The sequence below is a fragment of the Protopterus annectens genome, chromosome 3.part1 (assembly GCF_019279795.1).
Source record: "Protopterus annectens isolate FY-2018-M chromosome 3.part1, PAN1.0, whole genome shotgun sequence".
NCBI lineage: Eukaryota > Metazoa > Chordata > Ceratodontiformes > Protopteridae > Protopterus > Protopterus annectens.
In genome coordinates, this window is record NC_056732.1 from 109,892,231 (window position 1) to 109,907,499 (window position 15,269).

At 36.4% G+C, this 15,269-nt stretch overlaps 1 protein-coding gene across 1 annotated transcript in view; it reads left to right on the forward strand.

Annotated features, from left to right (window-relative positions):
* The window catches only part of NOL4 (nucleolar protein 4), a 2,553,475-nt gene that overhangs the window by 1,135,801 nt on the left and 1,402,405 nt on the right, over positions 1-15,269 (forward strand). The window contains exon 3 of the mRNA XM_044066638.1: positions 10,213-10,324. Coding sequence (XP_043922573.1) covers positions 10,213-10,324 — 112 coding nt within the window. The remainder of the gene's footprint in view (positions 1-10,212; positions 10,325-15,269) is intronic.

Below are 15,269 nucleotides of genomic sequence, written 5' to 3' on the forward strand. Positions count from 1 at the left end.
TTAATAGGTAATAGTTTCAGTAAAAAAAATAAAAATTTTTCAAGAGACTATATAATATAATTTTGGAGATACAGTCTTTTATATACAAGAACCAAAAAAAATCAGTGATAAAGGTACAGCCTTATTGAAAATGGCCGTTAGTGAGAGCATTAATAGAGGTGATGAAATTAGCAAGTATGATTCTATGTATAATATTATCAACATGGACAATGAACTGTTTATACTTCTTGAAGTACTTAAAAGAAAAAGGGGAGGAAGGTTGTTTTGATCCACAAGGGGCTGAAAGATGCTATATCCCACCCAAACAAAATTGTTTTAGTTTGTTTGTGTCTTTCGGCTTTTCCTGGTTAGGGGTCACCACAGCGAAACTCCAGTCCGCTAATGATTGGCAGTTGATTTTTACATACCGGCTTGCCAGGCCTGACACACAACCTTCAACGAAAGTACACCCATTCACGCATGTCTCCACGCAGAAGACGCTCTAGCTGAGAATCGAACAAGACAGCATCTTACTGTGAGGCGACAACGCTACCGCAGCACCACCTCCATGGCAAGAAGTGTTCTTTTAGTAGTTTTATGAAAAAAAGCTCTATCAGTGGTACATCTAATACAAAGTTATCAGAAAATGGATTGATAGAAGCCTGGCTAGATTTCAAACAGCCATGGAGTAGGATCTATATATGACTAACATGACTTTGCTAAACTGAATCAAATGTATATAAATAAATCAAACCTTAAATTATATGGTTTCTCCTGTGAATTTCTAGCCTTAATAAATAACTAGTTAAGAAGTCCCAGGCGTTCCAGAAAAAAATCAAAACAGGTTTGATTTGAAATACTTTGTTTCTATATCCACCTCCCAACCATGTTTGTACTCTGACCTAGAACAAACATCAGTAAAAATCAACAAAATTCAGTGAACCTCCCCATCACCAAGTACAGCATATATGTCCTATTCTTTGTATCCTGTACATTGTCAAAGGTAACCGCTGACATTATTTCTACTGCTTATGATCATTTAATTCTCAGAAGGCCTTAGTTAGTTAGTTAGTTAGTTAGTTAGTTAGTTAGTTAGTTAGTTAGTTAGTTAGTTAGTTAGTTAGTTAGTGCTATCAAATTACATGCAGTTAAGCAATGTTTTCTTGCTTAACATACTCCATAAAAAGAAATTTCAAGCTATAGCAAATGGAAAGTTGGATCTAGTAACAATGTCAAATCAATTAAAATACACTATAGTGATATTTAATATACAAAATAGTAGTGCAGCTGTCATACTGCCATCTTAGTAGTTACTGCATACTATATTTATAGACATTTGGATGTTATGTTTATAGATTAAAATGCATTTATATCCTTGCATGTTTATTTCATTTTGTCAGCCAACATACCACAGTGATATTATACATTTACAAAGGGAACTGGAACTATTTTATTGTAACAAGTAGAAATTTGTCTCAGCAGTTAATGAAATCTTCCATTTTTCATTAAAGCTTTCATCAAAGGACACTGTATATTTAGGAAGGCCACCTTTGTTAACCAGTATCTACACAAGGAAAGCTTACATCCTGTCCATATGAAGGGCGGAGTGGTAAAAGGTCAATTCATATGCCTCAGTAGGTTGACAACTGAACATTCTGTTTTTCTACATGAGGTAGACAAATTGACACAATTCTTTCGAGAGAGAGGCTACGATTTAGTTTGGCTTAAGAAGATCATTCAGGAAGTATTAGCACTTAGAAACACTTCTGCTTGTCCCATTTTGAGCATTAGGGACACCCTTAGGGAAGTGTCCCCCAAGTGTTCAGCGTAAAGACCCTTTTGTTTTTTCTTTAGCTTTTCCCATACCAATATGTAATGAGATGGTCTACATCAAGAGAATTTTACTGGATCATTGGAAGGTTATTATGGGAAATACCGAACTCACAAAAATTTTGGGTGTAAGACCACATTTTTCTTACAGGAAGACTACCAGTATTAAGCATATTTTGGAAAATAATAAGATGATGGCTGTGAATTCTACATCTAGGCTTGCTGGTAGATGTTCCTGTGGAAAATGTAAACAATGTAGATTTATGAGTAATGTGTCCAGTATAGAATTCAAACACATAGGGAGAAGGTTCTGGGCTAAGGATTATTACACCTGTAACACCACCAATGTTGTATACTGTGCTACCTGTGATACATGTGACAAATTTTATGTTGGAAAAACTATTAGAGCTTTACATAAAAGAATATATGAGCATGTTTTACTTGTTTTGTATATATATATATATATATATATATATATATATATACATATATATATATATATATATATATATATATATATATATATATATATACACACACAACAGGGATTTTGTGTTTTATTATTCTTTGGACAGTTGGGTCTGCTTCTACGGAACGAAGCTGTTCTTGTGTTCACGTTCTGTTTTTGCATTCATGTGTGGTATGTGAACATGGTGCATAGTGTATTTGAATGGGAATGGAGAGCAACAAACAGGTATAATAGGAGGAGAGCAGTGAGTTACTACAGAGTGCAATTGTATTATGATCAATTAAGTAAATTAGGTGATGTCACAGGAAGTTACATTTAGAAGGATTGTAGGAGAAAGTAATTAGTCTGAAGAAGTCTTCACACTGTGAAGACGAAAAGCGCTTAACAGGAACTTTGTGTTTTAATTGTTTTTAACAGTTGGGTTCGCTTCACAATTATTTTCAATAAAAGGTTTGCTGATTTTATCAAGTGGACGAATCATTATTCCAACAGAAATAACCACACGATTTATATTATTTTAACAAGAAGTTGAACGTTTGCTTTCTGCAGCTGTTGTTTGTCGAATGTTACAAAGAATATAACATTATTTGCAGTTTCATATTAATTGTGTATTATTTACAAATAAACTGACACAGAAGGGAGGATGATACTCAGACTAATAAAAAAACTTCTATATACATTAGCCCATATGCTTATTTTACTGTGTCTACCTTTGTCAGCTTTTGGTTTTCTGGTTTAGCTGATTTTGCTTCTGAAGAAAGTAGACCAACTTTTGCATAATGCAACCTGTTATGGCTGATTGTTAAGGGTGGAAACCACAATCTGGCAACAATATCTTTGCGAGATTATATTTGGTATAATGTAGCATACTAAATTCAAGACTTTTATTTTGTACAGAATTACATATATTGCCTTCTTAGTTGCTAATCTTGTTTTCCTAGATTTAGGTTATTTTTGTAAAAGGCTTATGACTGAAATGTCAGCTCTAACTTTTACATCTTTCTGCTGTGTGCATTTGTGACCCAGTTTTAAAAAAATATTTCTGTGACCCTGGGCCTGGTGCAATCAGCTTCCATTGTGACTAGGTCCATTCTTTTCCACTTTCAGGAATAAGAGTGAGTCATGGTATTGATGTCATCAAGGCAGCCATGAAGGATTTTCTATGTTAGTACCAACCCCTTTCCTAACAGCCGATAAGTACATTCATAGACCTGAGGTCCTATTACACTTTTCCCAATGATCATGTGCATTCCTGTTCGTGGTTCATAAAAGCTGCAAGACAGATGTACTTTGGTAGATCCAAACAAATGTGCTTGTCTATAGCCTGGGATTAGAGCAATGTGGACCACCTCCTTCACCCAAGGATGGATCTGCCATTATCTGTGCCAGAGAGCTGATAGCATAAAACTAACCAATTTGCTTGTAGAGTAAAAAGTTTCAAATTATCCACATTTGAGATATAAAGATCTAGTAATGCTATGAGATTTGGAATATTGCCTTAGCTTGGTAAGATGTATGTATCTGACAAGGTAGGTGCAATATGCAAGAAACGTTAGACCTTACAAATACAGTTATGACATGACAAGTGACTGTTCTGTAGATGTGCAGAACATAGGAACAATACTAGACCAGTGATCTCGTGGACCATAAGATGCCTATCCATATACACTTTTAAGTAGACACAATTATAACTTCATTCTGCCCTTTTCAAGTACTTTATCATGCCTACCTCCCAGATCAAGCAGAAATATACATGATAACCCTGTTGTAAGTTTGTGTGTACCCATCCAGGCATCAAGACTAGCTTTAAAAATAGTCATAGTAGTGTTTAGTTTGACCTGCAGTAGTAAATTATCCAATAACCTGGGAATAAAATTGTTAATTTCCTTTCACACAACCAAGGTAGAACTCCAACCTGCAATCCACTGGTCATTACTAGACTGTTATGCCACATGGGCAACCCTTTTGGCAAACTCACTGGATTTAATGGCAGTGAAAGACTAGATGTGACTATCGGTCAATTACACCAGCTAAGCATGACTATTGGTAAATGATTCGTTAATTCTTTAAACCAGCCATTAATGCATGTAAACTGGAATGAAAACAGGAAATGGATGAACCATTAAAACAGAAAAATCACCACCTATCATCTGCTGCTGTATAATATCCGAGAGGTGGTTTTGAGCTACAGGGCAACTTTGGTAGTTCTGTTAATATATCCACCAGTAACTAATACAGCAGTATATATATAAATTAGACATTTAAAATGTCTGCCTTTTCTTGGACCCACTCCCACACTCACATTCGCATGTACATACTTACTTTTATATAACAACCTGGCATTCTTGCACAATTGGCTAAAAATACTTGAGATTTTTTAAACATTCATTGAGTGACTAAACCATCAGTATTTTTCTATGATCTTGAACATTTGTGAAGAAGAAATGTGAGATGTAGGGCAGAATTTTTTTCTGAGTTTAGAGTAATTTTGAAACATCTGTCTCATAATTTCTATGCTATAAATCTCTTCTTCAAAATTATATGTGTTCTACACTTCAATTTTTTGATTTAATGAAACAGGTAGAAACATGAGGTCCTATAACTTTTCAGTAGTTTTGTATTACACTTGTAATCAGGATCCACTGATTCTACTCTTTGGACAAATTGCCCTACAGAAAGAGATTTCCTAGAGGTAGCAGTTATACCAAGTCAGAGATTAGCCCATTGAATTGCCCTGAAACGCAACTTTACTTTTGACACTGCACAGCTTTTCAGCTCAACATCAACCAAATAATGGAGAGAGACCCAGTAGATGTTATGCTGCAGCTCTTCAGCTTTACTATCTAGACTACACAATTGTATACAGAAAACTAGACAATATGGTTTATATACTAGTACTGGAAATACTGGAAAACCACGGTAGTGGTGCTGCAGTAGTGTTGTCGCCCCATAGTAAGATGTTGTCCTGTTCAATTCTCAGCTAGAGCGTCTTCTGTGTGGAGACATGTGTGAATGGGCATACCTTCGTTGAAGGTTGTGCGTCAGGGCTGGCAACTCGGCATGTAAAAAAATCTGCTGCCAATCATTAGCGGACCAGAGTTCCGCTGTGGCGACCCCTAACCGGGAAAAGCCAAAAGAAACAACAAGTGGGAATACTGGAAAACCACTGGTTTTAAAAACAGCACAATATGTTACTTTGTTGATTCGAACAGTACCCTTAGCTCATTAACCAGCTGAATGAAAAGAAAAATAAGCCTAGTGACTATGCCGAAATCTCATCAGCAGCCGCTGTGAGTAACAGAATGAAAACCTATTTAAAAGAATTCTTACTTGTAACATATGGCCACTGTTTCTTAAAGAAAAAAAAGCCCCAGACTTCTGTCAGTATTGAGAATACCAGTTTGACATCCATGTGGATGTCAAGCTGGTATTCTCTGGAGCTTTTCTCCCTGGGCCTCTGCTGAAAATGGACATATATCCAGTTGGACTATCCCTGTCAACAAATGTAAAATACATTTTTATTTTATTTTATTTTATTTTACATTTGTTAATTGGGATAGTCCAACTGGATACATGTCCATTTTTAGTGGAGGCCCGGGGAGAAAAGCTCCAAAGAAACACATATGCAAGACATACAAACAAAATATTCTAACATGTTTCTAGTATATACAATCAGACCATATAGGTGAGCACACATTATTAATTCCATGACAAAAACATATAGAATGATCAATACATATACAAACAATATTAAAGTATGTTAAATATCTGGAGTCACATCATGCATCTGAATGTGGTATTGATAAAACTGTGCAGTCCTATCAGGGGATTATGGGTTTAAGGCAAGAGTTACTGCAGTAGTGGAGTAGGACTGAAGTTAGTCTGGTGTGGACCAGTGACATAACCTTTTGTTGCTGAGACAGCTTTTGAATGATTTTTTAAATCTGGATAGAGAAGATTCCAGGGTAATGGATGAAGGCAGGTAGTTCCAAATTTTGGATATGTTAGATGAGTAGAGGGAGTCACCGGCATGGTTGTGGGATCTAGTAACTGTTAATAATAACTTATCTGTGGAGCGGAGTTGCCTAGGACAGGAATACTGCTGAATTAGGTTGCTTAAAGCTGGTGTTTTATTTGGGTGGGAGAGCAGCTTGTAAGTGATAAGTTGATTGTAGATTAATAAATTTGGCAGTTCAAGTCAGTCCAATTGTTTTAGCTTATGACAGTGATGGGTTCTAAAAGATGAGTTATTAGCAAATTTGGCTATTTGATTATTGCAGGCTGCCAGTTTGCTGGTTTCTGTTTTGGATAGATTTGTTAGGATTGGGGATGCATAAATTAATGTTGAGAGCAAGTGAGTGTGAGCAATTGTGGTCCTAGCAGTATGGGTCAAGATGGATTTGTGTTGTAGAGACTAATTAGCTTTCTGTGAGTGTTTAATAGCTAGATTAATGTGGATATCAAACTTTAACTTGTTATCAATGATGACACCTAGTAGTTTTGTATGGGATTCAGGTGTGATGTGTACCATTTTTAGACTGAATATTGAAAGTGGTGGTAAGGCTGGTATTTTGTGAGGGGTGAAATAGCAGGATCTTGGTCTTTTTGGGTTAAGAATGGGGCCATTGTCAGTAAGCCAGTTTTCAACTGAGTGGAAATTATCCTGGGTTTTATTGTGTAGTTCTTGCAGGGTTGAGGCACTGCATATTATAGTGGAATTGTCTGTGTATTGGATAAGGTTAGTGCTATTTGCTGCTGAGTAGAGATTGTTTATGAAAACTGAGAATAGCAAGGTTCCCAAGAGTGACTGGTAAAAGTGGAGACAAGTTATTGTTCCACCGTACAGCTTGTTGCCTGTCCCTAAGATAGTTGTCAAACCAGGAGATTGATTGGTTGTCTAAGCCTAGGTTTTTGAGGTGGCAGATGAGTTTCTCATGGCTAACCATATGTGGTCTGGTTTTCTGCATTCTGTTGTACAGTTTGTAAATAAATCTGGAAGAGATGTTAGCATGCCATCTCCCAGCCATCTCATTATTTCTTGTAACAGAGGTAAAGTCAGGACTGAAAAAGGAAAATTTGTTTATTCAACTGAGACATAATGCTGCTACATCATGTAACAATTCAGGCATATATAATCCATCTATAATCCGGACCTGCATACAGATTTTAAGTGACGGGGTGATTAGCAGGTCCTTTAAGTGTCTTGATGCATGAAATTTGTAAATCATTTATGTAACAGTGAAACAAGTGAATCCTGAAGACGGGGTTGCTGTAATTTGAGGAGTTTCTCTCTAACCTCTTGTTGTGTGACTGTGGTGGTGGTGGTGGTATTTGTCACACCAGGGAAATACTGCCAGTCCAGCTATATGAAATTTTGTAAATAATTATATGTCACTTGCAAATATAATATGATTTATATAGAAATGTGATACTGACAGCCCAGCTATCTGGCATTTTGTAAATAGTCATATGTCATTTGTGAATATCAACATGATTCATATGCTTTCTTACAAATGTAACAGAACAATATGTTATGTGTATATTAAACTACTGGTGCAGAAGTGTATGTAAAGTACTGAGCTAAAATATAACCACAGTGTTCCCTAATGGAAAAGAACAGAAATGTATATAAACTATATACCTGTGGAAATGTATGTTTTAATAGTAGAAGCTGGAACATACAGAGTTAACTTGCAAAACTTTGTTTTATGATTGTGTTATCTCCCAGTAAGCAGACACAATGTCTAGAGCTAGAGGTTTTCCTATTGTCTTGAAACAGAAACAATTAATAGGTTTCAAATATAAAAGTGTTTTAATTGTTTTACGACTTCCATTTCTGAGCAACCATCTGAGAGATATGTATTTTTCACAAAGAAATGTTAAATTTTGTTAAGTTTCTATTAGCTTAAGAACTGAAGGCAGGTGACAAAGAGTGATGTCATCCGAGCTAACCCAGCACTAATGTTGATTATTAATTTAACAACTCTCTCAGAGAGAAAGTCTGTGCATTTTGTGTCTTGTCTTGAACCTAGCAAGAACATCCACTCATTTGCATTTGCCTAGCTCTGTAAGTAAGTTATTTAGGGCATAGCATCTTTTAGATATAGATAGGAATATAATAAAGATTAGTTTAGATGTTTTCTGTGTTTATTTGAGACTGCACTGCAATGTTGTTTTAAAATGTTTCCTGTGATTCTGAACTCTGTAGATACTGTGTTGTTTGAGCATTGTCTTGTTCTTTTATTATTTATTATTAAATGCATTTAAACCTTTTAATTGTGGCTGGTTTATTTAGAGATATTTAAGCTCTTAGAGTGCTTCCATATGTATTTGGTGCCACTGTACATGCCACTCCGAAATAGCATTGAAAGTCTTGGTTACACTTAATATTTGGACTAATAGTAACATTACACAGTGAGATTGGGCACCCTTTGGTAAGGGCCTTAAATGTAGCTGATAAGTAGTGGCTGGTGGCAGCTGGTACTAGCTTATAGTCTGGGCAGAAGGGGGCATAGCTAGTACACCTGTGCAAGACTTTCCCAGGTATGTGTTTGTATTTGTGTATAAATGAAATCTCAAAGTATGTGTGTGTGTGTGTGTGTGTGTGTGTGTGTGTGTGTGTGTGTGTGTGTGTGTGTGTGTGTGTGTGTGTGTCAGCTACGTGGGCAGGGACACAAAGCGCTGGTTGGACAGAGAGGGTGCTGGAGGTTTTGACTTTTCCACTCAGCTGAGATCCCAACCCTATAGCTGTGCCAGTGGGGAGTCTTATTGGGGATCTGGAGAAAGAGGGAGAAAGCAGCCCAAGGCTGATTGTGATCTCTGTGTGCTCTTAAGGGAAATTGTACTTTACTGTGTGTATAGTCATCCTCCGAATGTGTATGCCCCTCACTGTTGCTAGTGGTGAGGATTCAGGATCCTTGATTACTGGACCACTGCAGGGGCATCACAGTATATATAAGTCTGAGGGATTGTGAATTAAAACTGCTCTTATGTTAGTTGTAAAGGGCAAATTTCAATGTATTCAAGCAAGGAACTGAGACATTAAGGTTCATATCATGATCTCTTATAATACAAGCAAAAAGGAGGAAGGTGCAATGCTGTTATGCATTTCTCCAGTTATAGTTCTCAATCTGTTCAAGTGCTTTTGCTTTATCCAGCATATCTTAGTCTGATAATACAGACTGTTACTTTTGTTGCTACTGCATGCCATCTTTGACGAATGAGTAAAACCTGCCTTTTACAACCAGCTTTTATAGCACAGTTATCTATACTACTGATTCTGCAGGATCTGAGAACATGGAGCCCTACAAACATAAACAATACTGGTTGAATATGACAAAAGGCCAACCCAATCTGCCCAGATTCCATGTACACCTAAAAAAAGATTACCTGATACATGGGCAACATTATGGATTCATGGAAGTAACAACATGATTCTTTTCACACTTGAATGAAGAATTATGAATTGCCTTATAAGTAGCTGTGTGCCATGAAATGTTCAATTATGTCATTTTTTTTTATTCAAAGCAGTGTGGTTATTGTGGTTATTGTCAGGGGTCATTTGGCATAATCTTGGCAATGCATATTTTTATCACTGACACATCTGCCTTTCAATAAAGTTATCTCATCTATTTCCAAATCCTGTAAGAGAAAATGTGAATTATATGCTAATAATTGCTTGTTTTATGACATTTGTATTTATTTGAGTTCTCTGCACTTATCATTGGGCTATAGACGTAATTGAGATATTTCCTCCCTGATGTTAGTTCTACTCTCAGATGATGAGATACAAAAATACTGAAGGCACTAATTCTGTACTCTAGTGAAATCATAAAATGAATGCATGCTACTCAGAAACACTTTATAAGCATGGGTTCCAGCAATTCCAATTCATCATGATTATTCAGTAAAACTTACATATTTATTCATTTCAGATTTCTGAGACCTATGCCTTCTTACCAAGAGAAGCAGTGACTCGTTTTTTAATGAGCTGCTCGGAATGTCAGAAGAGGATGCATTTAAACCCTGATGGAGTTGACCACAAGGGTAAGCTTAGTGCCTGACTTCTGTGAAAAAATTCATATTGATTTTTCATTTTTTAATCTTAAGATGAAACAGTATAAAAAACTTAATAGCAATTTCCCCAATATTTGCTAAAATGCTGTTCACTTTTTCAAGATAAAGATCACAGCCTTAGTTCAGAGATGTACTTACTCAAATCCTATTGTGATACAAAGTGAGCATGGTGTACCTTGAATCTGTTACATACTTCCATTGTTGTTATAATAGTTATTAGTAGTAGTAGTAATAGTAGCAAATTAAATAAGCATAATGTAAAGTTACTCATCTAATCACCCAGCAACAGTAAAATGTTGATCTTAATGTATGTGCCATATTTCTTTTTAGTCAAGAATATTAACACCTGTTCATACACCATACCTGCCTCTGTTTTTGTCACACTTAAATAACTAAAAAATGGTCATCTTAATGTATTTTCCCTTTACTTTCACTGCCTAATGCTGTTACAAGCATTTCTTTCCTCTCTACTCTGCATTTGGAATAACCAAAAACTCACCAGATCCAAAATGTGATAGCCACCGGAAGATACCTGTGTAATGGTCACTGTGTCAAGGTCTGTCCCTAGATTCCCATTTTTCTTACTATGGTAGCAAGGCCATTCAGTGCTAGTATACGTCCATGCATTCAGTTATTTTTATAGTATATCAGCATATTGTACAACATTTGGTGGACTATATTCACTTTCCTCAGACTGCACCCTTGCAGCCAGGTGCTTGTTTTCCCATTCACCTTACATGACCTTTTACTCAAATGGCTATTTCACGTTGAACAATGCTGACACATAGAACAGCTGTGGGGAACAAGTAGGAGCTTTATGGCTAGAGACAGAGAGATTTTGGATTAGTAGTAGGAAACAAATGGGAGTTTTAAATTTAGGGAGCAAGATTTGAGATTAGGATTAGGGAGTGATTGGGACTTGTAGTGGTAAGTGGCAATGTTTGGTATTAGGTTTCAGGAATAAGTCAAACATTTAGGGATAGAGTTAGGGATCTGGGCAAGTGTAATTGATATGGTATGGCTACAATGAGATTGAGCTGCTGGGTAATCAATTTCTTGGTTTGTTGAGCAAGCTGACCTGAACAGATGTGAGCTATGAGCAAGAGGCATAGGGACACCTTCAGTAGACTCCATTTCATCTGACCCGATTGGTTTATTTCTTAAAGACTGGAAGACATATGCTCATTCAATGGATTAATCCTAGTCCATCCTTATGCACTTTATGACATATGTCTTTACATTTCATGAAGGAGATTGTGCCACATCTTCTATAGTTATATTTTAGGTACAGTAAATTTGGTACCAAAGTTAAGTCACATTTTTACTTTCCACATTACTAGTTTAAGAAAGTATGGACAATCGGTGTTCCTTGTCCTTTCCTTTTAACTATAAAAGATCATATAAGATTTCACTGCAGAATTTGAACCTTTTTTTTTCATCTCTGCCTTCCACCAATCAGAATATGATATGCACTCCTTACATTCTTTTATTCTTCTGATGTTGCACCTGTTCTCAGGCAACTTCTCTGCTTCCATCACACACTAATAAACACCAGATTAAAATTCTAAGCAAAAAAATGAAACACTGCTAAGCAGCTTTGAAGAATAAAATAAACCTAAAGTGACATGTTGATTAAAGTCTTTCGGCAGAGTGCAAATGGAAAAAAATAACAAAAACAATCATTACCTGCAAAACAATTCTCATTAGTCTGTGCTGGTGTTGAACTCTAACAAAAGAACTGTAATATATGTATAGTTTCTTATCAAAGTTAGTGCTGAAACTACAGATAATACCAGCCATGTTTTAAACAACTGAATGCATGAAACATCTAATTCATATTGTGCTTCTATAATGATGTTAAATTACTGTAACAGTCATTATTTAATATTTTGAATCCATAAATGACGTACTATCCTAGAGTGAGAGGCACTGGTAGGGAGGAAGGGCGTTCATTCAGACAATAGGGGCAGTCTGATAGGGAGGAAGGGCATTCATTCAGACAATAGGGGCAGTCTGATACAATACTGTTCTGTTTGTCTACTATCACAATGAATACTAGTTTGCTTCACAGCCAGGAAATAATCATACATTGGGCACCACTGAGTGCAAACTCACACCCCAAACCTTGCCACCAGGATGGGCAAAGCAAGAGCTGCTCAAGTCCACCCTCTCAACCTGGCTCCTCCTTCACTAGAGCTGTTAATGAAACTCAGGAAGTATGGATACATTTAGGCCTCCTTCCCTCTGGGTCATGAACCTGGGTACTTAGTCCATTGACATTTATGGCTTCCTTGTCTATGTAGTTGTAAATGGCCCATTCTTAAATTCATAAAGTGCATTACTATGGAATGCATTTAAATCCATGTTATGCCAGTAAAGACATCAGTCCTGCTGTGGTCTAATACTCCGGGGTCATAACCTCATTGGGTAAAATGTGAATTTATTTTACACTTATCAGTTTCAAACTGTGTCGGTGGTAGTATTTCCTCTAAGTCTTAAAGCTTGACCTTTAGGGACAGTTTAAGTATATGGTGGAGGTTACTTTGAGCTTTTAGGATGGTGTTATCTTCTACTGCAGTTCAACTATTTTATTCCATTTGCACTAACATCCTTAAACAAAGTTATAGTTAACATTCATCTGTGCAGTCTTTCTCCTAGAAGGTTTTATCATAAGTCACAGAGTAAGTAAGCAGTATGGATAAATAAAATTGCTTAATTCACATCATTTTAAAATGTTCTTAATACGTTGGCCAATCTGATGAAGAATGTTAGTCCAGGCTTGATTAATGGTTGAGGTGCCAGCTTGCTAACCAGTAGGTGAAGAGAGGGAAATTCAGACGTGATTAGTCACTTTATCCTCAGCAAAAGGAGGTATTGGTGGTGATCATATGCCTTGCAGGCCCAAGGTGAAGGGCAGAAAGCTTCCACTAGGCATGCAGTAAGTGGAAGGTGCAGCTGATGCCTGCAGTAGGACTCGTATGCATGGAAGAAAACAGCTACTTTCTATACTGACCTCTTTGCATGTCAGGTATAAAGGGGTGAGAAAAATACATTAAAAAATAATTTCTAAGTATGTTTGATATTTCTTCACTTCTATGCTAAATAAAAATGTATCACATTTGCCATCACGCTTAGTGCCCATAAAAATATCATTTTCATCGAAACCAGGAAATAAATGGGAATAATTAGGTACCATGGAAACACTGATGGAAATACTTATTTTACAAATAAAAATTAATCTAAATGAGTTAGAATTCTGCCACTGAATTTGACTTCAACAAAAGTGAACATATTAAAATAAAATCTGTATCAAGGGCAGCACTGTTATTAAAAACACACTAAAGCAATTAATACATGACTGTGTGGGATTAAAGTGTAGGAGGATTTTATATTGAGAGGTATGCCCTTCCTATCTGTGGAAATTTTATATGATTTTAGTTAATGTGTGGTAACTCTGAAAAATAATTTTTGTCAAAACACTAAGCTTGACTCAGATATTTGGCAGTCCACAGACAGTGAAGATAGTAGCAATTTCACAGCAGAGTAAAACCTTAAAAGGCAGATGCTTCATGTCCTGTACCCATCATAGAAAGTTAATTGTACATGAAATAAATATCAGAAAGTCAGTATAACACTGCTAAATAACACTGAATAAGCATCTAGTAAAAACAAGTACATAACTAAATAAATATATATATATATATATATATATATATATATATATATATATATACATGGATCGACTTCACATGATCAACATTTCAGAATGTCGAAGACCATATGATTGACATTCGAAATGTTAACCATGTAATAAAAAAAAAAAACCACAACAAAAACTTACCTTCATGCTGCTCTGCTAACCACACCCCACCGGAAGTTAAATATACCAACTCTGAGATCGCACTACAGTGCAGAAGATGGAAATCTTTTCATTCTGCACTGTACAGAGATGCCAGTTCCGCATAGTCAACTTTTCAAATGTCGATCATATGGTCTCAGCCATATGGTCTTTGACATTCTGAAATGTCAACCATGTGAAGGGGATCCATATATATATATATATATAGAGAGAGAGAGAGAGAGTGAGTTTACTATTAAAATATCAAACATGTAAATGTAAACCTATCAAAAATGCAGTGTACATGTTCAATGTTTGGAATATTAATTAGGTTAAAATATTGGCAACCTAATTAAGGAGAAGTCGATTCGATTCACAAGTCTGTTATCCCCTGCACAGTATTATCTGACAGTATTGTTTTTGCAGGGGGGAAGCTCCCTTGCACCCCCCCTGTGAGGGGCTGCACCTCTCACACCCCCTGCTACTTATACATTCCAACTCCAAGATCACACTACAGTGCAGAAAAGGGTATATCTCTCAATCCGCACTGTCCCGTGATCTCAATATGAAACATCGCTCACGTATGAGCAAATAAACAGTGGCATTCACTGAAAAGGAGACTTGCAGAATTGGTGGTTGGCAATATGGAAATCGGACAACTAACGTTCAGCATTCCCATAGTCACCTAACCGTCATTCTGCATTTTGATAGTAAACCTATATATATGCATACAGGACGTGGTTTGGGCATGCAAACAATTTTAACACATTTGTGCATTTGTTCATCCATTTTTCAATACCCACTTCATACTGTCAGGGTCACATTGGAGACAAAGCATATCCTAGCACACAGTGAGGGGAAAGGCAGAACACTAGCCTCAGATACACAACATTCGTAACTATGGATGATTTAGGTGATCATCAGTTCACCTAATGCCATGTCTTTGGGATACAGCAAGCAGTTTGCTACAGTTTAAAATGACAGAAGTGTTTTTTTTTTTTTTTGTGGCATTGAAGCATTTTAGCTGTCAGTGTGTGGCCGTCATAAATTGTAGCAGTTGCCTTTTTCTACATTTGA